General features: G+C 48.1%; 1 protein-coding gene across 4 annotated transcripts in view; it reads right to left on the bottom strand.

Moving 5' to 3' along the window:
- Positions 1-23,408, bottom strand: part of LOC135243601 (ankyrin repeat and fibronectin type-III domain-containing protein 1-like) — a 155,165-nt gene that overhangs the window by 100,397 nt on the left and 31,360 nt on the right. For all 4 annotated transcript variants that reach the window (XM_064315551.1, XM_064315549.1, XM_064315550.1 and 1 more), the window contains exon 3: positions 14,843-15,051. In XM_064315551.1, the coding sequence (XP_064171621.1) occupies positions 14,843-15,051 (209 nt within the window). The remainder of the gene's footprint in view (positions 1-14,842; positions 15,052-23,408) is intronic.

The raw sequence follows: 23,408 nt of genomic DNA on the forward strand, positions 1-23,408 counted from the left end.
CACCCCCCAGCCCCCTCCTCCTCACACCCCCCAGCCCCCCAACTCCTCACACCCCCCAGCCCCCCAGCCCCTCCTCCTCACTTTCTCCACTCCTCCCCCAGCCCCCACCTCCTCCTCCCCCCAGACCTGGAAAGAACCCGCATCTCAGAGATTAGGCGCCGCTCAGCGCTTTTGCAGAAAAAAAAAACACGGCGAGAGGCTTCCGCTGTCTCGGCACGCCAGCCGCAAACTGCAGACAGGAGGAGGAAGAAGAAGATGAACACGAAGAAGAAGAAGAAGAAGTAGTAGTAGTAGTAGTACACACTGAAAGCCCCTGAAGTCAAGTGTATTAATCACTTTGGAGAAAGAAATATTTTTCATGTTGACAAGGAAGTTCATGAATGCTAGCTAGCTAGACAACACAAAACTAGTATCGCGATTAACTACAAGATGGGTAATCCTAAGCTCACTGCCTGCGCTGATTGTCATTGGCTCTGATGTTTACAGTCCATTAAAGCAGCATTAGAAAGCATGCTAGGGACGAGACACAGGATGAACCAGAGATTTCTGTCGCTGAAGGGCTGACCATTTGAATACTTCTGGTCACAATTTCACAGAGCCATAGTTCATCCAAATGAACCCTGGTCAAAATGTAAAAACAAAAAAGGATTTGCGGGGGAAAATTCACAGCTACCGAAAGAAAATATCCCATTTGCTTTCACTCATGCCTTCCTATTGAAGTGAGCAGGTTTCCAGCTTGGCTTCCAGGCTCAAGCAACCTTGACCCTCAGCCACAACCGACTGCACTGTCATAGCCCTAAGATCCACTGGGCTAACCCTCTCAGTATGTTAGTCCTGGTCATGTAGATTTTAGAGTTTTCCCTGGCTGTACACGTAGTTCATCAACACCTCCGATCTTCACCGTGAAAACAGTACACGGGCAACCCTACACCCAACACCTTCGGGGAGAAGGTGTTTGTCCCCTAAAACCCGAAAAACACCACTCAAGTGCAACGAACAGCGGCTCTAGACGTGAACTGGACTGAACAGGCACACAAGCCGAGGTCACCTCCTGGTTACTGAAAGGAGGTCCCTGGCACTCTGTTGGATCTGGGTGTGTCACGTGTCTGCTCGTAACCGTGGCTCAATAAGCGACCCCCGCTGTCGATCGGCTGTGCTCTTCTCTACGGGAGGCTCATGCAGAGACCGCCAACTTCCCCTTAAAGAGGGATCTGGCACGAAACCCCCCCGAGGACCTCAACGCCCCCATCCTCCGTAACCATGCCAACCGAGCGGCGGGTTAAATAGAGAGCTATTCTTGCCGAAGGCCCCAGGCTCCAGGGGATTAAAGAAATACGTTTTTTTTTAGTTCTTTAGATTAAAAAAAATACCTATTGTGACTACATGTCCTTGTGGGGAAAAAAATGATCGACCTTGCATTTTGACCGCATTGGAACCATTGATTTACGCTTAAACGCGTGGCTGAAAGTCCTTCCCTGACCCTCCCTATGTGTGAGACAGGAAGTCCTTCCGTCCTGTGAAAGTCCTCCCGACCCCATGTGTGAGACAGGAAGGTCCTTCCTGACCCCCCATGTGTGAGACATGAAGGCTCTGACCCCAGTGAGACGTGAGTCCTTCCCTGACCCCCCCATGTGTGAGACAGTGAAGGTCCTTCCCTGACCCCCCCATGTGTGGAGACAGGGAAGGTCCTTCCCTGACCCCCCCATGTGTGAGACAGTGAAGGTCCTTCCCTGACCCCCCCATGTGTGAGACAGGGAAGGCTCCTCCATGCTCCGGCGCATGTGTTCCCAGCAGAGCATGACAGACAATGCAAATAAATGCACTGACAGATAATGCCTGCACATCCACAGCTAGGAAACCACACGAAATATCAGAAAGTGTCAGAGCGTCAATAAAAGGACGAGCGCTTGGACTTTAACCTCCGCAACAGGAAAACCACTGCTTATTAAACCAAGTGCCCGAGCGGCAGTCAGTGTGGTGGGTGGAGCGCGATAACAGCAGGAGAAAGTTCTGGAAGCACCCAGCTGGACAGAGAGAGCCGCCTGTCACCCACACCTCCACAGCATTTACCACCCAATTTAGCTTTATCTAGCAGATCGCTGCCTAGCTCCTCAGCTGTGAACAGGGACTTCGCTGCACTGTGAAATCCTGCCCAACGCTCTGTCGGGGGGGAAAAAAGATTAACGGTTTCGAGTTAAGATGAAAGAGAGAGAGCACGTGTAATGTATGTGTAAATTTTGGTAAAATGAAACTGAGTTACTCGGGTATGTGGAGAAAACCTCACGCGAGTGTGTGTGTGTGTGGGGGGGGTAACCTCACCCAGCTCTAGTAGAGAGGGGAGGCCAGGCGTCACGCTGTGCTTTTCTACACCTTTAATGGTGCTTGAAATGGCGGAAAGTGCTCTGGTGAGAAGAGTTTTCAGCGGAGTGGGCCTGCTGGCTCCTGTCAGCACCTGCGTCAAAACCGGCCGCCGCCCCCCCGCCACCGCCCGCCGTCAGAAAGCCTCCGCCCTCCCGCGTAGAGCCCGGACCGGCGCTCCAGGGTCCCTCTGCACCCCCTGTTCATACCCCACCCTTCAGCCGCATGACCGCACTGCAACTTCTAATGACACCGTAACGCTCTCTAACTGGATCTGTGCGTGTGGGAAGAGAGTGACTGATCCCGGGATCTTTCAGATGGTATAGAAAGAGGTGTGCAGATCTGGGGACTGTACAGCTGCTACAGTCCCACAGAGAAGTTAATCAAGGGCTTGGATTTACAGAACGAGCTGTTTCAGAGATACTGCAGGGAGATACAGACTGAGCTGGTGATGTAGACTAGGCTGGTGATGGAGACTGAGCTGGTGATGTAGACTGGCTAGTGATGTAGGCTGGGTTGGTGATGGAGACTGAGCTGGTGATGTAGACTGGCTGGTGATGTAGGCTGGGTTGGTGATGGAGACTGAGCTGGTGGTGTAAACTGGGCTGGTGATGGAGACTGAGCTGGTGATGTAGGCTGGGCTGGTGATGGAGACTGAGCTGGTGATGTAGACTGGCTAGTGATGTAGGCTGGGTTGGTGATGGAGACTGAGCTGGTGGTGTAGACTGGGTTGGTGATGGAGACTGAGCTGGTGGTGTAGACTGGGCTGGTGATGTAGGCTGGGCCGGTGATGGAGACTGGGCTGGTGGTGTAGACTGGGCTGGTTATGTAGACTGGGCTGGTGGTGTAGACTGAGCTGGTGATGTAGACTGGGCTGGTGATGGAGACTGAGCTGGTGATGTAGGCTGGGCTGGTGGTGTAGGCTGGGCCGGTGATGGAGACTGGGCTGGTGGTGTAGACTGGGCTGGTTATGTAGACTGGGCTGGTGGTGTAGACTGAGCTGGTGGTGTAGACTGGGTTGGTGATGTAGACTGGGCTAGTGATGGAGACTGGGCTGGTGATGGAGACTGATCTGGTGATGTAGGCTGGGCTGGTGATGTAGACTGAGCTGGTGATGGAGACTGGGCTGGTGATGGAGACTGATCTGGTGATGTAGGCTGGGCTGGTGATGTAGACTGAGCTGGTGATGGAGACTAAGCTGGTGATGTAGGCTGAGCTGGTGGTGTAGACTGGGCTGGTGGTGTAGACTGGGCTGGTTATGTAGACTGGGCTGGTGGTGTAGACTGAGCTGGTGATGTTGACTGGGCTGGTGATGGAGACTGGGCTGGTGGTGTAGACTGGGCTGGTGATGTAGACTGAGCTGGTGATGTAGACTGGGCTGGTGGTGTAGACAAGCTGGTGATGTAGACTGGGATGTCTCAGAGACACTGAGAGCAGGAACAGTATGAGACAGTGTGGACGGCGAGGTGCTGTACACTCGTCTGAATTCAGTGATGAGTCTTCCCTAGTGACTCTAAAGAACAGAACGGTTCAGCCCACAAGATAAAAAACACAAGATAACATGGGCCCCTGTGGAGGAAAGTAGCTAGGCAAGACAGAGTGAAAGAACGAAAGAAAGAATGAAAGAAAGACAGAAAAATCTAAAAATGATTACTATCTTCTCGTTAAAATCAGCGAAAAATAGTATTTTTATTCATTCATTATTAAGTGGAATCATTCACATAAGAGAGAGAAAAGCCGTTTGACACAGCGACTGGGAGAGATGGAGTGAAGAAGTGGAGAGGGACAGAGGGACGGAGGGAGGGAAGGAAGGGAGGAAGGAAGGAAGGAAGGGGGCAGAATGGCTAGCTGCTCTCATTAGCGCTTTTCTGCTCCCGGGCTCAGTAATCCCCAAAACGGGGCGCGCTCCAAAGAGCTGCCAGCTCTCCTCCGTCCGCGGGAAGAATAGAGGGATGAATGCGAGCGAAAGAGGGGAGGGTCGCCGCGCCGGAGAGAGAAGCCTCCGTCTAAATACTTAATGAGGGCCGTTTCGCTTAGTTACCATCGGCAACCGACGCGCCAACAGAAAAAATTCCCCGGCCATTATGAGCGTGTGGGTGCGTGGGTACGCACGTTCGCGGAATTTTTCTTTTCGGGGAATTCTCTCCCCCCCCCACCCCCTCTTGAGCAGTCAGGTATTGGGGGAGCTTGGGAAAGGGGTTCAACTTCGCCCCTTTTGTCCAAAGTTCTTTTTTTTTTTTTTTTTTCCTAATTGATGCGGTCCTCAGCTGGCTATCGCCGTGGAGACGGACAAGGAGATAGAGAGAGAGAGAGGGAGAGGAAGGAAAAGAAAGGAAAGGAATGGAGGAAAAGACCCGGGGGACGGGAACGGGGGGGGGGGGGGGCACATTTGGTAGTGGGAGGGGCATCGGTGTGGCCCCGCCTACAGGTCACATCGCAATACCTGCTTGTACGCCACCTCTCCAGTACGTCTCTCACATTGAGTAATATTAATAATCAGAAACTTAATTTATCGTTAAAACAAAATGAATGCGGTATACTTATTCATACAAACACCCACAAACAAATGTGTCACGTAAATGAATGCATCCCACATGGAATGGGGCTGGCTGCTGAGTCTAAATTCAGCAGAGCTTCCAGCGCTGTCCTCTAATGAGGCGACACGCTCACAGTGACGATTCGGTGAGGTCATTTGAGCGAGTGTTGTTTTTCTAGCCCGTGGGTGATTGGGGTGGGGTGAGGGGGGGGGGGGGGGATGACGGCCCCCCCACGGAAGCCGCGCTTCCGCTCGCCGCTCTCCTCGCCGGGCGGATGACGCGCATCCGCGTATCCGGCTCGTCGCGGGGCTGAGTCACCGCGGCGACCGGGGCGATGGCGGCCACCCCGGCCGGGGCTGTCACGCGGCCCGCGGGGCGCACACCGCCGCTAACAGCGTCATCGCGGCGCTGCTAACTGAGGACACGGCGCTAGCAGCGCTGGAAGGCAGGCGCTTTGGGTGACGGGCGCCACTGGCCAGCACTGATTCCCTTACGCCTGTCTTGGTTTCGCCATCTGTGGCTGGCAAAACGGCAGGTAACTAAGGCACTTGGATTTCCATCAGTGGAGATGTGGGCCCATCCAGGATCGGTAAGTGTTAGATCCCTCTCGTTTTAGGATTGACCTTTTATTGTCCTGTTTTGTGGTGTGCTTGTTCAGTTTTCTAACCTCCTTAAGTTTGTAGTGAATTGTATTTTGTTCTGAGTAATCCTGGTAGGTAGGTGCTGAGAGGGTCATCTGATCAAATTTTCTAGATTTTCCATCATCCCACTAATTTATTATTTAGCCGTTTTATTTTGAGGTAACCCTGGGTGGGGACTTAAGTCCCTGGTGGGGGTACGCACTTTAGGGCTTTTGGTCCTAGTCTTGTAAGTCAAAGGTTTCTGAGTTAAGTGTTTAAAGTGACCACATACCTGGCGAACCCCAGTGAAGACCAGGAGGCACTAGTAAAGTTTTTGGGTAGGCAGTCTGGAACCAGGGTACTCTCTGTGTTAGAGTTGGCACTTAAGATCTTTCTCACCATTGGTAGTAAATTTGCGAGCCACATTACACGTCACCTATGTTCGTCAGCTAACAACTAAAGTTTGAGTAGCAGTTTTTTGTATTGTGGTGCTCCTAAGCGAGTTATTTTGTGTTGGTAATGCCTATCTCTTGTATCTAGATACTTGAGGGCTGCAGGGGTGAAGGATTACTTAGAAAGTTATTTTGTAGACTTTTGGGACTTTAGATGGAAAGCAATCTTCTTGGTGCTACTTTTAGTGGATTGCTTTCCAGTTCCAGTAGTAGACTTTTTTGGAAATTGTTTTGTGGAAAGGTAATCCTTTAGTGCCACTTTTAGCAGGTTAGTACTTGGAGTGCTACATGTGTAAGTGTTTTTTTGGAGTTTCAGTTGAGAGAGCATTTAGTGTATGCTGCTACTGTAGTGAATGTAGCGATGCGCTATTGTTCGTGAAGGACACGTCTTGCTGTGGCTAGGTATTGTGTGTGTGCGTGTGTGTGTGTGTGTGTGTACGTGTGTGTAATGCTTGGGCATCTTAATGGTCACTTTTTGGGAGTTTAGTGATGACTGGTTTGGAAGCAGCAGACACCGTTGTTGTACCGTAGGGTAGTTCTGGTCCTTTCTGGTGCTTTTATATTTTAAATATACTAGTGCTTTTCAATCTATCATTCGAGAACCTTTTGACCTTTGGGTCAGCTTTGGGTTCTAGTCAAAGGTTTTGGAAAAGGTTTTGCGGGTGTGCCTTTACACATTGTCAGCTTTCAGTCATATTTTGTCTGAGGAAATGTGGCTGTTGGCTTTGAACGATTTGTCTGTGGCTCTGAGCAATTGGTCTGTGGCTCTGGGCAATTGGTCTGTGGCTCTGGGCCATTGGTCTGTGGCTCAGAGCAGATTGGTCTGTGGCTCTGAGCGATTGGTCTGTGGCTCTGAGCAGGCCGCATTGTGCTCAATACCTATCGACTGTCCTCACAAGAGTGGGAGCGCTGGAGCAATAAGACCTGCAGAGATTGAATGTTTTTCAATATCTAATCCGCCAGCACCGGGAGAGCCACGGCAGAGCGGACGCTCCCAGCTCTAAATCTGGCCTCTCCGCTCCTGCAGCAGGTCGCTTGTCACTGTCGCTGTCAGCAGACTGACAGAGATGAACAAGTTTAATTTCCCCCTCGGGGAAAAGGACGGAGAGCGGGCGAGGGTGCAGACCAAACACAGAATCCACAACGCCGGTCCGTACCGCACCCTGCAGAAACGAAGCGCCGAGCTCCGCCCACCCTCTGATGTCATACCGCCCCGCACTTCCTGCAGGACAGGGCGGAGTTCACCGTCTACAGCCTGGAAACGAGCTAGCTTTGTTTTTACAGAGATATAAAACTTTGAAGCAATGTCCTATTGCATTTGATCATAATATTGTGTATCACATGGTAGTGTAATGTTTTCAAAAAAGAGGAGGGAGTGAGGGAGGGAGGCAGACAGAGGGAGAGAGGGAGGGAATAAGAGAGAGAGGAGACTGAAGGCAGCGGTTCATTAAGCAGCTGAATCCAGCAGTATGGTACTACCACTGTAAGCCATTCACAGGAGACTAGTTAGCTCTTAGCAGACCTGCTGTTACACTGCTATAGCCTGCAAGCTACAGCTTGTGAGCTCTGTATTTTTAATCGATTGGCTTTTCTGTTATCTGTTATCGCTTATAATCAAATAGATAAAGTATTGAGCGGTGGGAGGAGGGAGGGAGGAAGGGAAGGAGGCAGATAGAGAGAGGGAGCGAGGGAGGCAGACTGAGAGAGGGAGGGAAAGAGGCAGACAGAGGGAGGGAGGGACAGAGGCGAGGGAGGAGGAAGGAGGGGACAGAAGGATGGGGGGAAGGAGGGGACAGAGGGAGGGAGGGAAGGAGGGGACAGAAAGAGGGAGGGAAGGAGGCAGATAGAGAGAGGGAGCAAGGGAGGCAGACAGAGAGAGGGAGGGAAAGAGGCAGACAGAGGGAGGGAGGGAAGGAGGGGACAGAGGGAGGGAGGGAAGGAGGGGAGAGAAGGATGGAGGGAAGGAGGGGACAGAGGGAGGGAGGGAAGGAGGCAGACAGAGAGAGGGAGTGAGGGAGGCAAACAGAAGGAGGGAGGGAAGGAGGGGACAGAAGGAGGGAGGGAAGGAGGGGACAGAGGGAGGGAAGGAGGCAGACAGAGGGAGGGAGGGAAGGAGGGGACAGTATGAGCACAGAGGTAGCAGCTCATTAAGCAGATGAATCCAGCAGGTAGTATCAGGACAGCAGATGATATTTTATCAGACAGACGGTCTTTCATTTTTCCTCCATTAACTGACCTGTTTTTAAAACTTGCATTCAACCCAAAGATCACATTTAAAAATATAAAAATAAAAGTCTGAGTGAGATAAAACGAGTGTTTTTCCATCATAAGGACCAGGTAAGAATTGCCTATTCAAATGTGAAAATTTTATTCAAGTAATGTAATAACCCCCAAAAGTTCCTTTCAGGCATCTTAGTCTGGTCACATTGTACTGCACGGACTGCAAACTAATGCATTCCACACACTCTCTCTTTCTCTTTCTCTAAATTTCAATTTCAAAGTGCCTTATTGGCATCACATATATAGGCACTTGTGTTGCCAAGGCTGAGGTTCCAAAATACAATATATACAATATAAAGATATAGATTATGAATTGGGTATTCTTAAAAAAATCCAAGCTCTCACTCTCTCTCACTCTCTCTCTGTCTCTCACACACACACGTGCACACACACACACACACACACACGCACACTCTCTGTCGCAGTAAGAATAATGACTCAGTGGAGGACATTAAACTTTATGAGCAGTCCCAGCGGAGGTGTTCAGCTTTTTTTAATTAACTGCTTTCCACGGGCACAACCTTGCTGTAAATATCGGGGGGAGATTCGGGTGCCCTGAGAATTAAAACAGCATGACCTTTGACCTTAGTAGACCCAATGGAACTAGTGACTGAAGAAGAACCGCACATTATGTTCCATGCAGGGTTAATAGCTGCATAGTTATAGTTATTATACAATATTTAGCTCTTAGCGAACCTGCTGTTACTCAGCTATAGCCTGCAAGCTACAGCTTGGGAGCTCTGCCATTGGTTTCCCAACCCACCTCTGATGCTGTAAACTGCTCGCTCACAAAGGCTAGACGCCAGGAAAGCTAGGAGACCGAACGCAGGCGGCTAAGCTAATGTAAACGACACGCTATTGGCCAACGAACGATGACATTCCACTGGCCGAACTGGTCCGTCTCGTCTACTGGTGCGCGACTGGTTTTAACCGTGTGATGCGAACGTGAGACAGGCACCCGTGAAGGGATTTGGGTTAAGTGATCATCGGAGGGGACAAATCGGGCATTTCCCGTTCTTGCGAGCGACGCGTTCACCGCCAAAGGTGCTTTGGTACGCCCGTCCTGATGCCGGACTTCGCCCGCGGTCTCGCCGATCGGTCCCCACGGCATTCTCGTCAGCGCCCCCCTCTAATCGAATCAGAGACACACGGGCGCTTTTGGGACCTTCGGGGCCAGGTGTAACATTAAAACAGACACTCTTATCCAGAGTAACAGATTGTGTTTATTTTGTATATACACTCCGACGCCGCACAGTTACTTCTGTTATGCATATATACAGCCGCATTAACAGAAGCAATTCGGGATAAGCACCGTTAGTCAAGGGTACGATGGCAATGCCCCACCAGGGAACTGAACCTGTTCCTAATTCAATTACGAGCCCAGCTCCCCAACCATCTGACTGCGACACGACAGGAGGGAATGTTTACCGAAAAGCATGAAAACAGACCCCACCAGACTCTAACACGGGGCTTCCCAATCCTGTTCCCGGGAGGTCTACCTTCCTGTGGGTTTTCACTACAACCCAAAAAAAGCACACCTCACTCAACAGCCAGAGATCTCACTGAGCTGCTAATGAGTAGAATCAGGTGCGCCGAATTAGGGTTGAAATGAGAACCTACAGGACGGTGGATCTCCAGGAACAGGATTAGGCACCCCTGCTCCAACACAGCTGAACAGAATTATGCCTCAAGATTAAGACTTCAATGTTGTTGAATCACTGAATTTAAGTTGAATATCATTTGCTAGTCTTCATTCCAGGACTAATTCATGGATGCATTCTTCTGTAGGGTACTGTAGGCCAGCTGTTGGTTAGTCCTGCAGCTTTCTGAAAACAGGCCTTGTGAAATGTTTCTGGGAAAAAACCACTCATCACCACAGTTACATATTGGGTGTTGATAAGACAGCCAATCAGCAATAAGGTTGTACAGCTTCCATGTGATCATGTGATGTGTTTTTGTCAATCACATTAAAGCTGCAAGGTCTTGCTGCTGATTGGCTATCTTAAGAACACCCAATAGGAAACGGTGACGTTTCCATCCCCGGAAGCATTTCATACGACCTCTGAAGTTTGGATGTTTACTACCTGATGTACACTAGGCAACACACTACATGGTGGCAATGATCATTGTTGTATTTCATTCACAAATACACACACTCACAGACACACAGTCACACCCAATCACAAACACACACACACAACACTCGCTTACACACACACACACAAACTCACACACACACACTCACAGACACACACTCACACAAACACACACACACACTCACACACATACACACACACTTGCACACACACACGCTCTCACACACACACACACACACACACTTGCACATGCACGCACACACGCACACACAGAACAAGGAAAAGAACAGACCTCAGGCAGATCTCAAGATTCAGGGCAGGCACTAAAGATATCTATTTTGTGCAATATTTTTTGAGAACAAGCCCACATGGACCAGCTAAAGTGAGCTCCAAATCCAGAGAAAAAGTGGGAGGCTTTGCCATGAAAGAGGAGAAAAGAGGCGAAGTGCAATATAGCTGAAACCTGGGCACTGCCTGAAAGAGAATTACTCAGGAATGAAATGAGAGATAACAGCTTTACTGCAGAGAGAGGGGGACAGCTGCTCTGGTCCAGCACTCTCAGGAACATCAGCAAAGACACTCGCCACAATCGTAAAACAAGACTGCGACACGGGAACATGACAAAATATCGCCCGCGTACGTCCGCGAACACCAAGATAAGCATAATTATAGTTCCCCCAAAACGCTATCGGTAGCAATTTAAAATTATTGAAGCCTGAAATCAATTTTATGAACCACAAGGCAAACGGTTGTTTGAATGTGCCAAGCACGAACTAAGCCAATTGCCCCCCAACCACATTATTTACATTTATGTGAAGCAGTGCATTGATTACAATGCAGTGTTTGTGTTCATTCAATTTTGAATAATTAAATTCACAAAATTTATTGAAATTCAATTCATTCACAGAGCTTAGCAAGAATAAGACATTTTGCAATTTGTATACTGAATTTAAATTCACTTCATGAATTCATGAATTTAAGTAACCTTGATTAAAAATATGACGATTAATTCATAAAAAATTTGTTTTGGCATCTGTTTTCAGATCACCAACTGCCACTGACCCCCATCCCTGTTAACATGGGCAGATCATTAACAAACGTATCATCGGTGAAGGCAATAGCCATTATCTAATACATTTCACTACAGTATAGAATGACAGTAATAAAAGCCTATTTCAGATTATTGAATGCTTTGTTAATGCACCAGCTACTGTTATTTTCTTCCATAACTGACAGGAGTAGGAGGTTAACAGTCCTATTTATGAACATCATGTAATGCACGTGACTGTTTTTCAAATGCTTTGCAACTACATAATTTAATGGTTTGTTCATGTCAATTAAAGCATTAGTTTATGTTAATTAATTTGTCCTTTTAATAAGCTTCCTGTGACTGATGACCCATCCGCCCGCATGCTTCTCCCAGGAACTGTTTTCTGACAGAAGCACATGAAAAGCCTATTAAAAATGAATGAATAAATTTATGAATGAATGAATCATTGCATTTATATAGCACTTTTCTGAACCCTCAAAATACTTCACAGTGCTGAGTGCGAAGTCACCTCACCCTTCACCAATGTGTAGCACCCACCTGGGTGATGCACGGCAGCCATTTTGTGCCACGTTTCGCCGATACACACGGACCCCCCCAGTCACCGCGGAGACTGTCACTCAACGCAGCGCCCCGCCTGAACCGCGGCGTTAAGCGGAGAGTAATTACCGATCACGAACCTCTTTAACCGAACAGCAGCTGCCCCCGGGGAGACAGACAGACAGGCCTTTGTGCTTTAATGAGCTGCAGTTAAGAACGCAACGTGAGCCAAAAGTACGGCGCTTCCGCTTCGCCCTTTCCAAATACCTCGTTTAAATAAAATCATACGAAAACACAATATCAGCAAAGACGCATAGTATTATTAGTCTTTTTTAGAAGTAATGGGAAATTTTGGTGAGCCTAGTATTTTGAGTAAAGAAACATGAACGTTAAACTTATCGTATCATAAAAAGTGCACACATACATTACATTTATTTAGCAGACGCTTTTATCCAAAGTGACTTACAAAAGTGCATTTCATGGTCTTTGGACAACTACAAAACAGAGGTTCAATGAGGCACAATGCTAATTTCGTACAGCTATTTACGCAAGATCTGGCAGCTTTCAACTCATTCCAAATCAACCGGCGCGACCCCAAAAGCAGTGATGTCATGCTTCCTGCTCGTGACTCTATGAGGTGTGATGTCATCAGAATCATGTGACTGATGAGCTCAGTGCAGACTGAGGACCAGGTGGAAACTGAAGACGGTCTGAAGTGAGCTCGCACTGCCGCCCCAGATGCGCAAGATACAACTGAATTGTGGCAGGAATGAGGAGAAGTCGGAGTGCAAGCTGCATCATAGACTAGATCCGTCGTTAAAGAGTCAGCCATGAAGGCCCTGGGGGTCTTCTGCCCTCCCCACTCCCAAATCGCAGACTATGGAGGTCTCCAGGACCAGGGTTACGAATCTCCGGCTATAGAGACCGGTATTATGCGACTTAGATATACTTCCAGTCAGGGGAGAAATTTGGAAGCTGCTGATGGCCTTGTGATTGAGTGGGCAGCAAAATACACTAAAAATACACAAAAATGTGCAAAGTACCCCCCCCTCCCAACATATATTTTATATCTATTAACCACAATAGAAATGGTGGAGGTGTAGTTTGCTTTGCAGGTGGTACAGTAGTGCAGGCAAATAAAGGGCAAATGACCCATATTACATATTGAATACACACATGCGAGTGCATATTCTACACATGTACTCGAAACAGCGCCCGCCCCAGCCGGGTGACCCCCCCGAGTGTGACCCCCTGTTCCTGCCAGGGGGGCCCCCTACCCACTGCCCTCCCTGGGGCTCCTACAGAGAGGAGGGCAGGTTGGACCCAGACTCCCCGTATGGGGCTGGGCCGCTCTCTTTCCTCCGTCCCGCTCTGGGGGATCTCGGACCCAAATGTGAGCAGAAATGCAATTTGGGATTTGGCGAAGACGAGGCACGCGGGAGCACTTCCAGGGAACAAGTCGTTGCCCAAAGCTACAGCGGACGGCTGAGACTCCGCGACCAGAAATTAAGGTTCAGTACCGAGGCTGAACTCGGAATAATTCACTTCCAGTCGCCTCAAGTTGGACTTTGAGAACAGAAACTCTGAAACTCTCGCCTGAGGCTATTTCAGACCGGTTTCAAGTTCCAATGTCAATCTTCCTAGAACTTCCATTTTATCCCAATCTCTCTGAACTTGAGCTCACACAGAATCCAGCCCCTAAGAGCTCAGAGACTGGCTTTCATTTTCAGGTTTATCCAGCCCAGGTTCAGATCTGTTTTACTCTCCCAATGGCATGACATATATCTTATACAACACGAAAGGCCAACATAGCAAACAGTCAAACCCAAAAACCAACATCCCTGTTGAAACTCAACGACATCGCTACAGATGCACGTAATGTGGTTGCCCGTGTCGTGTATAAAGGCGAAGTCTGTCACATAAACCGTCTTTGTCAGTGCTAGATAGGCCTCGTTCAGGTTTTTGTTTCCTTTCTTTCGAAGGAGGACAGTTTCGCTGTCGTATGAGAGCACTGGGATGCACGGACAAGAGGGCGTGGGGTTCAGCCAGACAGAGCGTGCTCGACGCGCCCGGAGACAGGCCAGCAGCTCCGCGTCACTACGCGTCGTTCTCTCAGAACCGACCTTCAGCAGGACCCCGCCGCTCTGACGTCACAGGACGGCGGCTCTGTAAATTCCGAGCGCGCGCTTTCCGCGAAACAAGGGGGGGGGGGGGGGGGGGAGGGGGAGCGGGAGGCCGAGAGGACTCGCAATCGAGCGTCGATGACGCAGCTCGAATCTGCCGCAAACGGCGGCTCGAATTTTCCGTAATGGCGACGGGTCGCAGGCGCCGTGACGCACCTGCGGGGAAACGACCGGTGACGACTGACAAAGCGCGCTGTCTATTTATAACGCGGGATAATGGAGATTGCGACAGGCTTTTTTTTGTTTTGAGCGAAGACGGACGGACGCGCTGAAGACCTTTTCACAGCGACGGGGCTGACAAGGACATAAAGCCCGTCGCAGAAAAAGAGACTTTCGCCCCAAAGGGAAATTAACGCCGCTCGTATTTTCGCTCTCCCAGACAACACGCGTTGACGACCTGCGGTGACCGCTCCAGGAAATCGCATTACTGCGTCTGTACCGCTTTAAAAAACGCCCGGAGGTCGCTGGTGAGCGGAACCAGCTCAAAATTAGGGGCGGGGAAAGTAAACAAATTCATGTGAAAGTGACGGGCGGAACGTCGGTTGCTCAGAGAATGTCGGCATGGCAACAGGAGCGCCCGTGTCACACCTGTTCCTCGTCCACTGTCTGGCACACAAACCAGCTTCAGACCAGTTGAAATTAGTGTCTCAATGTCTAATGTCTCAATATGAAAAAGACTGAGGAACTCTGGGAGGAAGTGAGAGGGGAAAACAGGAAGCGTGACTCACAAACTTCCTTTTGAGCTTGCCCTTGCTGCTGCGGAAGGTCCGCCCCTCCGCCGGCGGGACGGGGGGCTCCGGGCGACCCAGGCGCTCGTCCATGGAGAGGCTCTTCTGCAGGTCCGTGGCCCGGATCCGGAAGTGGGACAGGGGAGACTGGGAACGGGGCCGCACCCCTCCACAGAGCTCCATCCCCTCTCCCAGAACGAGAGCCTCACCTGAGAGAGAGAGAGAGAGGGAGAGAGAGAGGGGGGAGGGAGGGAGAGGGAGAGAGTGAGATTCTCATTCAAATTACATTTTATTGAACATCTAAAAACGAGTCCAACAAACTCCTTACAATTCATGCCACTCCGAACCCAGCAAGGAAACTGAACCACAAAATTGCATTACTTATTGGGAAGCTCAAACAAAATCACAAAGTAAAATGAAGTGTTTTCTGACCCGACCACAGAGACTGAGAGCCACCTTGATGAGGTGCACAGACTCAGCGAGCACCACCTAACCATAGAGACAGGCAGGCACAAAACATCATGAGGAGAAAATCCAGGTTCAGAAGGTAAAAGTCCTCCACAGGATTTTGTTCCAATCACCTGGATTGGAACATAAGCTAAACTCTTCAGCCAGGGGGTAGAACTAATTAAATCAGCTGGCTGAGTTCCTGGGTGGCCAGAGGCTTGAGAATTAGGGGTGCTGCTAAGGGTGCTACAGCATCCCCTACTGGTCGGTAGCCTACTGTAATAATGAGAGTTGCACTATAGAAAATACTTTGTATTAAATTACATTCTGACCCAAAAAATTAGATAATAGACTGTCTTGAAATGACTTTCAATAATTTAATTAAAGAAATTGTTGCTGGTGAAAAGTGACTACAAGGTTGAATTAATGCAAGGTTTTAAATCTGCTTTCTTCATTACGTGCGATAGCTACGCTCAACAAAACACCTATTGGTGCTATGCTATCAGAGAAGTAGACAAGTTAGCTGGACTAGTGTGGCAAGCTATCAGACAGCTCAAAGAAGTAGACTAGTTAGCTGGACTAGTGTGGCAAGCTACTAGACTGCTCAAAGAAGAGAACAAGTGAGTTCAACTTGTCCCCCTGTTGTCCATCGTTTCATTTGAGAGGTTGTTTTTCTACCCGTTTGTTGGCTGAAAACCTAGCTGTGTAACCATAACAAGTCAAAGAAGATCAACACACCTGGTGGTCTTTCATGTGCACAGTCAGTGACATTGCGGACAGACTGAACACTAAACCCCTCATTAGAATTAGAATAAGCAACACTCCAGAGTGCAGGGCCATGTTTGGGGCCTTCTGAGTGCAGGTAAGACACTTGGTTCATTCACCACAGTACCGTCGTGCAGAATGATTAATCAACGATGTTTCGTGATATATAGATTAGCTAGGCTACTATCTATTGTGCTATAAAAATATCAAGTGGCAGATGTCAACATTGACAGGCAATGTTCTACATTTTGATTCCATATTATGCAGTTTTATTATAATTTTTATAAACTTGGTTCAGGTGGCACAGTGGTGCAGTGACCTCACAACTAGAGTTCCCTGTGTCCGTGTGGGTTTGTGTCAGGTACTCTGGTTTCCTCCCACAGCCCAAAATCAGGCTTATTTTTGACAGACAGACTCAAATTTTGCCTAGTAGTATGAATGTGTGAGTGGATGGTGTGTAGGCAATGAGATGGATTGTCGACCTGTCCAGAGTGTACTCCTGCCTCTCGCCCACTGCATGCTGGGATTGCCCCCACCCCCCACTTTGAACTTGAAAGACAGAGAGGGAGAGGAATAAGGAGAAATTCTGCAGGGTTGTGAACAGGATGAGAGGAGAACAGAGGCATGAGAGTCAGAGAAAGGAAGGGCACGAAAATAAGAGAAATGGATGCAGAGGGGTCACAAGCAGTGAGGAGGGTAGAGAGGGATTGTGAGAAATAAAAGTTAAATCACGGAGCAATGGAGCATGAAAGAGAGATGGCGTAGGAGAGGAGGAGCTGAGTCCAAGAAGGGAAGGGTTTTGGGGATGTGGACACCGGAGAGACCAGAGTAGCAGCCAGGGGTTCCCAAGATGTAGACCCACTCAATGAAAAGGGAACTTGTACTCATTACTGTGTTTATAATGCACATGTGTACATTACTGTGTTTATAATGCACACGTTTACATTACTGTGTTTATAATGCACATCTGTGTACATTATAGTGCTTGTAATGCACACGTTTACATTACTGTGTTTATAATGCACAGATTTACATTATTGTGCTTATAATGCACATGTTTACATTACTGTGTTTATAGCAAGTGACATTCTGTTATAAGCACATCTGGTACTTAGGCTGTATGAACTTATTATGTGTTATAGCAGATTACTTATTGGTAATGCCATTACATCTGTTATATGCACGATTACATATGTGCTATAATGCACATTAATGCTCATGCACAATCATAAAAATAATGGCATGGTGTTGAGATGAACAAAACGCTTTGATACTGTCCCCGTAGAGGTCACGTCAGTTTCTTAATCAAAGCAGAAAGAGTCACATGACTTCTCCATGAGTTTTTTTTAAAAAGCAGGAAAAAGAAAAGGAAGTTGCAGTGAACACCTGGGGTGGAAATGAGCCCTTTCGCTTCAAAAATAGCGGGGTTGCGAAATCAGCGACTTTCACTCCGACAGAAATGTCACATGGAGGCCATGGTTGCCACGCAACAAAAGTAAGCCATAGACTTGAATCTTTTCATCTGGAAAGGAGACGGGATAGGACCAGGCCTAAAAATTGAAACTAAACCGCCTTCTCCGCTGGGTGAAGGTGACCAGCGAGGGCACGAAAGGTGAGGGAGGGCATCCATCTGATGTGACTGCAGTGCTACTGCATGGATATAAAAAAACTGCTACATCATTTGTGTGGAAAAAGCCCCCTGACCACAACTGGTGAATTTTATCAGTGAATGAACAAGCTTCTGAGTGACAGTAATGACCGTAAGTCAACAACCTCCACTAGGCCCCCAGCAAATATTCAGCTGCTAATGTATAATTTGCAAGAAGATAAATAGCAATGTAAAAAAAATTTTTTTTTAAACCTGCAACCTATTTGAATTTGACAAAACAAGGAGAGAAAAAAACAAAACCGGACATGGAGGATCCAACGCATTCGCTGACTGCAGCCCAGGCGGTTAGTTAAGGAGCGTGAGACACTGGGGTCGTCCGGCTCGACCGAAAGGTACAGCTGTGTATCATCTGCATAGCTGTGGAAATCAACATTGTGTTCTACATCCCCCAAGGGGAGCATATACAATGAAGAAAGCAGGGGACCAAGATGGCTTCCATGGGCAACACCAAAACGTAAATCACATCTCCTTGACACATGATCTCCAAGGTTAACACAAAATGTCCTCCCTGTAATGTATGTTCTAGAACAGCTAAGAGCTGTTCCGGAAAGGCTGATCCGTGAGAACATCGCGGTCAGTCGCGTCAAACGCTGCACCGTTGGCATAACCATTGGCTACACCGGGTAACAGGAAGGAATGTTTCACGGACAGAATGTCAAACAAAAAATAAAGTATTTGAGTGACGGGGTGCAACAGTGCAGTCCATTTCATTTGGAAAGTTTACAACGAATCCACACGGGCACAATAAGCAACAATGGACCAGTATTTACTGTCAAAAAACGTGGGGTGTATGCTCTGTCAGAAAATGTGTGACAGAAATGTTGGGAATATTTCCAAAAGACTTTCCACAGAGTGCTGACTTGCACGTAAGTAAAGATGGTCACAGGAGAGTCAACAGACGGCACAGAGAGTTATGTTTCTTATGTTTTATTTGTTCTTTAGGAAAATGACCTCAGATAAAAATGCATTCTTATCGACACTGCATACCCTAATGCTGTCAGTCACAGAAATTTCCCAAAGGTTTAAAAAAAGTATGGGAGCAGTCAAAAGCACTATCAAGCATTTTCAGAGCAAATGGCCACTCTACTTGGGGCTTCTAAGGAGCCAGGATCAGGCTCAACCATAAAACTAGACAACACTGCCACTGGATTTCAGGATTACAAATTACTTAATTAATTACTTAATTAATTAGTTCCTTACAAATAATTGGCACACAAACAAGGGACTCCACTCAGGTAGTTCTGGGACCGAGATTATTAAAAGTTTGTTCTGAATATTGCACAGATGGAAAAAAGATTTGCCTTTTCCAAGCCAACTCCATTGATGCAGAAAAACGCATCTCTTCAAGTTCACACTAAACACCACGAAAGATTGAAAAATGAGACTATTAAACAACCGATCATGCTCAAATTTAAACACAAAACCATGCATTTCTATCTCATTCCAATTAATTTGTTTTAGCCTTTCGTTTGTAAAAAGTTCACACCGCTGAAACTGTTCCACTGCTATGTTTAGTCTTATTTAACAATTTTTTGCAGGCAATGCATTTCAATTTTTATGATCACTTCCCATTGCCTCAAAAAAGCGTCACTGCCCAACACTATAAAACTGTCTGCTTCGTGTCTGTGGTTCTGTGCACTGAAAGCAGCCCGTGGTCGTGTGGGAACATGGTGTCAGTCATCGTTTGGACTTAATTAGAGCCAATTCGTGTAGATTACAGGGAAGGGGAAATGTGATAATTGACTGACGAGATCCTATCGACGTCTTGCTGAGGGACCGCTGAATTATCTTTGGTCGTGTTCTCTGTGGTATCAGCAGTAGGAGGGGCTGTTCAGACAGAAAGCCTCAGTGTGGCTCCGCCCCCGGGAACCTCCACCAGTGAGGTATCAGATGCACCCACATCATGCAGCTCTCCTCCCATTCAATGAGTTCAATAGGCCACAGGCTGAAAATATATCGCTACTTTTCCATATTTACAAAAAAATCCTTTTGATGATAATTATATCATTTGTTAAGAATTAGAACTGGGGGTCTGACCTGTAATGAGGATCACTTCTCCATCACTTCTGATTGGCTCTCTCGTAAATGAACGCCTGGATACTGATTCATTTATCGGAATGTTGTTGCTTTCCGGGTACAAGCCATTTTACAAAACAAAACGGGCTCGATATCATAGTTCTTGTTTGTTTTTCATGCATATTTTAAAAGCATGACTTTGATATCTCAGCCCTTGCAGTGCAGTAGAGAGATAAATGGTGGAGATGCTGAGAGGCACCACATAAAGCCACAAACTGCCAAACAGATATGGTGAATAATGAATTACAAATACCCTCAGAGTCTAGCCAGTTTCAGACTATTCCAGAGTTCAGACTAAGTGTAGTTTACTTCAAACAAAAGCAGTATCGTTAGAGTATATGGAAAAGAATGTCCACTCTTCCCTGTGAGCTGGTGACTGGGCAGCTCTTTCCGAGCCACTTCATTTGCATGCGTAGCGCGTGATTGGCCCCCTCTGGACGGAAGGAGCAGCCAGCTTCTATGATGTCACAGTCACAGACAGCTCAGTCAAAGCGTTCAGCCCTGAATGTGGTATATATTTGGAGAGGCAGAGTTTTTACTTTGAGGCTAACTTTGAAGCGGGATGAACAGGGCCCTTCTCCTGAGTGTTTGTACAGCAGTACGGCATGTGGTCTTATCAGGGAACTGATAGCTCCACAACAAGCTTCGGTCCAGTGGCCTAGCCAGGAATTAATTTCACGGATTTTCAGGTTCTTTGTGATCAAGTTGCATATAGCTTATGTGTATCTCCAGAAATTCGGGGGGGGGGGGAGGTGGAGGGGCGTGTGTGCAATGTGCTCCTGTATGTCAGCACAGGCAGGGGTCCCGAATCTCTTAGGAACAGATTGGCCTTCATTCCTGTCAGGCTGACGCAGGCTGAGAGAGCAATGCGGAATAAGCACTCTGTATTTTTTGGCAGAGTTGGGGGATACTGCAGTGACCCCTCAGCCCTGCCTGGATTCTGCAGATCCAATCCTGCCCCCCCCTTCTTCCCTCCCCTTCCCCTTCCCCTTCCCCTCAGTGCCGCAGAAGGACGTGGAGGCAGAACTGCAGTCCCGCAGGCTGTCGAATGCTCGCAAGGAACATCGGGCTGCACCCCTGGCCCAGTTACGTAGTTCTGCACACGTCTGCAGGCACCATGATCTTCCAGCTGTACATTTAGAGCTGTACCCCATCATCTGAACTGACCAGCCGCTTCCAAAAATATGTGGAAAACCATATATATACATATATATAAAGCAATATAATATATATTATATATTTATATATATATATATATATATATATATAACATAACATAACAATGTCGAGAACAGGCCATTCAGCCCAACGATGCTCGCCATTTCCCTGACTAAATCAGACATGCTGAATGTGTACCAGCAGCTGGTGCTTCGGAGACATCTCAGAAGCTGGAAGCCGTGAGCACGCATTACGCTCTTCTATGGGACACAGCATCGCCTTTCGCCGAACCTTCAACCCATGCCGTTTAACGGAGGGCGATGGTAGGCCTCCGCTTGGGACGCACGCTACGCCTGGGCGACGTTTTGGCGACAGGCACGTCCACCAAAGAGCGTGTACACAGCTCGTAATTGGCCCCGTCACGCCTCGGGGAAGTCAAATCGTGATTGCGGAGGACGGAGTGCCTCCGCCTGGCTCTGGAGGCGAGGCCACAGATCGCCCGGAAGGACCGCGGCCAGCGGTGAAATCCGTAAATGATGTCGCCCGCCAAAGGACGGCGGCTCAAGGGGGGGGTTCACTCAATCCGAGCGCTTCCTGGCCTCAGCTCTGAGCCCTCCTCCTCTGCCGCCCCCCCACCCCCACCCCCCCACCCCCACCAACCCCCCCTCGCTGAGCGGCTCTGATGGGCCTGGAGCGTATCCAGCAGGCCGCGGTCTGACCTCGCCCGAGGACGCCCGGTCCTAGTGCCCCGCGGCTCACTGCCGCCGATCACCACCGGCTTCCCCGCCACAGGCGGGGGCCGAGCCCAAGGGCGGCGCGGACCCGTCCCGTCAGTCTCACGTCAAGGCCGGTGAGTCCCCGCTGAAAAACAGCGCCCCCCGGTGGAAAAGTAGGGTCTGGACGGTCTTCTGTATCCGACACCAAATATTCAACCAGGACGCTGATTTTCTATCATGCGAACAGATCGCAAACCTATCCTTGGTCTCCAGGGGGAGCTAATGAACATTCAGCCATGTGAGTAAGGCTGGTAGAGGCGGTCCCTCATGTTGCCATGGTATCCCAACGATTGGTCTTTTTCTTCCCCCAGAAGATCTGTCCCATATACGGGGGCAGATACTCTCAGCCAATGGGGGTCTGTCTGACATTACATCGCACTGTTCAACCAGAGAGTGGGACATCCCAACACAACAGATATTAAAGTCTCATTCACCCCCTATTGACAGTTGCAGAACCCTCCTCATCCCAAGTAGTCCATTCAGGTAGTCCACACCCATAGTTCATATACCTATCCCAGCCAGTTAGTTGCAATCCGTGGGTAGTACTATAGCAGACAGCTGATCCATGGCTGCCATTTCTGATGAGGAAAGTGGGAAAATGCCGTCGGAGCAGCAGATCAAGGAGCGGGGCCCTGGAACATCCATTTCCTCTCAGAAAGCAAGTTTATGATTGGATTCATTTCTGAGCTTGAGTAAACAACATAGCTTCTCATTGGTCAGCTGCATGATGTATTGTATTATCGTCCTAATGTTGTAGCTTGTACTTCCCCCTAGTTCGACATAGCATAGCTTAGGTCAGAATAATGTTCACTGTGTGAACTGGACTGTGTTCTTGGCTATGAATAACTGTACAAAATGAGTATTGTACCTTATCGAGTGTTTCGTAGTTGTTCCAATGATCATGATATGCACTTTTGTACAACGCTTTGAATAAACGTATCTGCTAAATAAATGTAATGTAATAATGGAGCGCTACAGGAAACAGACTTGCTGTTGCATTTCTGGTGAGTACATGTTCCAAGCAAGGCACAGAGCCTTAAAATATGCACATATTTTTGCAATAACCTTGGATAAATTCACCTAGTTGGGTATTAAACCAATTTATTCAAAGATCTGTAAATCAGATATAAAATCCTCTAAATCTGATGTAAATTATACATTTACTACCTTAAAAATAGAGAACACATTGCATATTAAAATACCCTCACCCTAGTTTCTTTAGAAAATATTCCCTATCACCAGCGTCAGCCAAACAGCATCTTAACAGCATCAGCCAAACAGATTCATTAACTGAAAAGATAAACTCTGGATCTCAAATCTGCTATTTGTTCTGCTTGGAAAAACAGGCCATTAAAAATATACTGTGGCTCATAGTGGATTTCATCAAGGCAGTGAGCATTTTTCTTTTCTTGGCAACGCTGTACGAATCTGATATCAAAGCCTGAGGGGAATTTCAGAGTGTGAAAATGGACACCTCGAAAGGCTGAGAGACTGAGCATATGTCTGACACAAATTACACAGCATTTCAGTACAGGCAGCAAAACATTTCAGCACAGGCAGCACAGCATTTCAGCACAGGCAGCACAGCATTTCAGCACTGACAGCACAGCATTTCAGTACAGGCAGCAAAACATTTCAGCACAGGCAGCACAGCATTTCAGCACTGACAGCACAG

The sequence above is a fragment of the Anguilla rostrata genome, chromosome 17 (genome assembly GCF_018555375.3).
Source record: "Anguilla rostrata isolate EN2019 chromosome 17, ASM1855537v3, whole genome shotgun sequence".
NCBI lineage: Eukaryota > Metazoa > Chordata > Actinopteri > Anguilliformes > Anguillidae > Anguilla > Anguilla rostrata.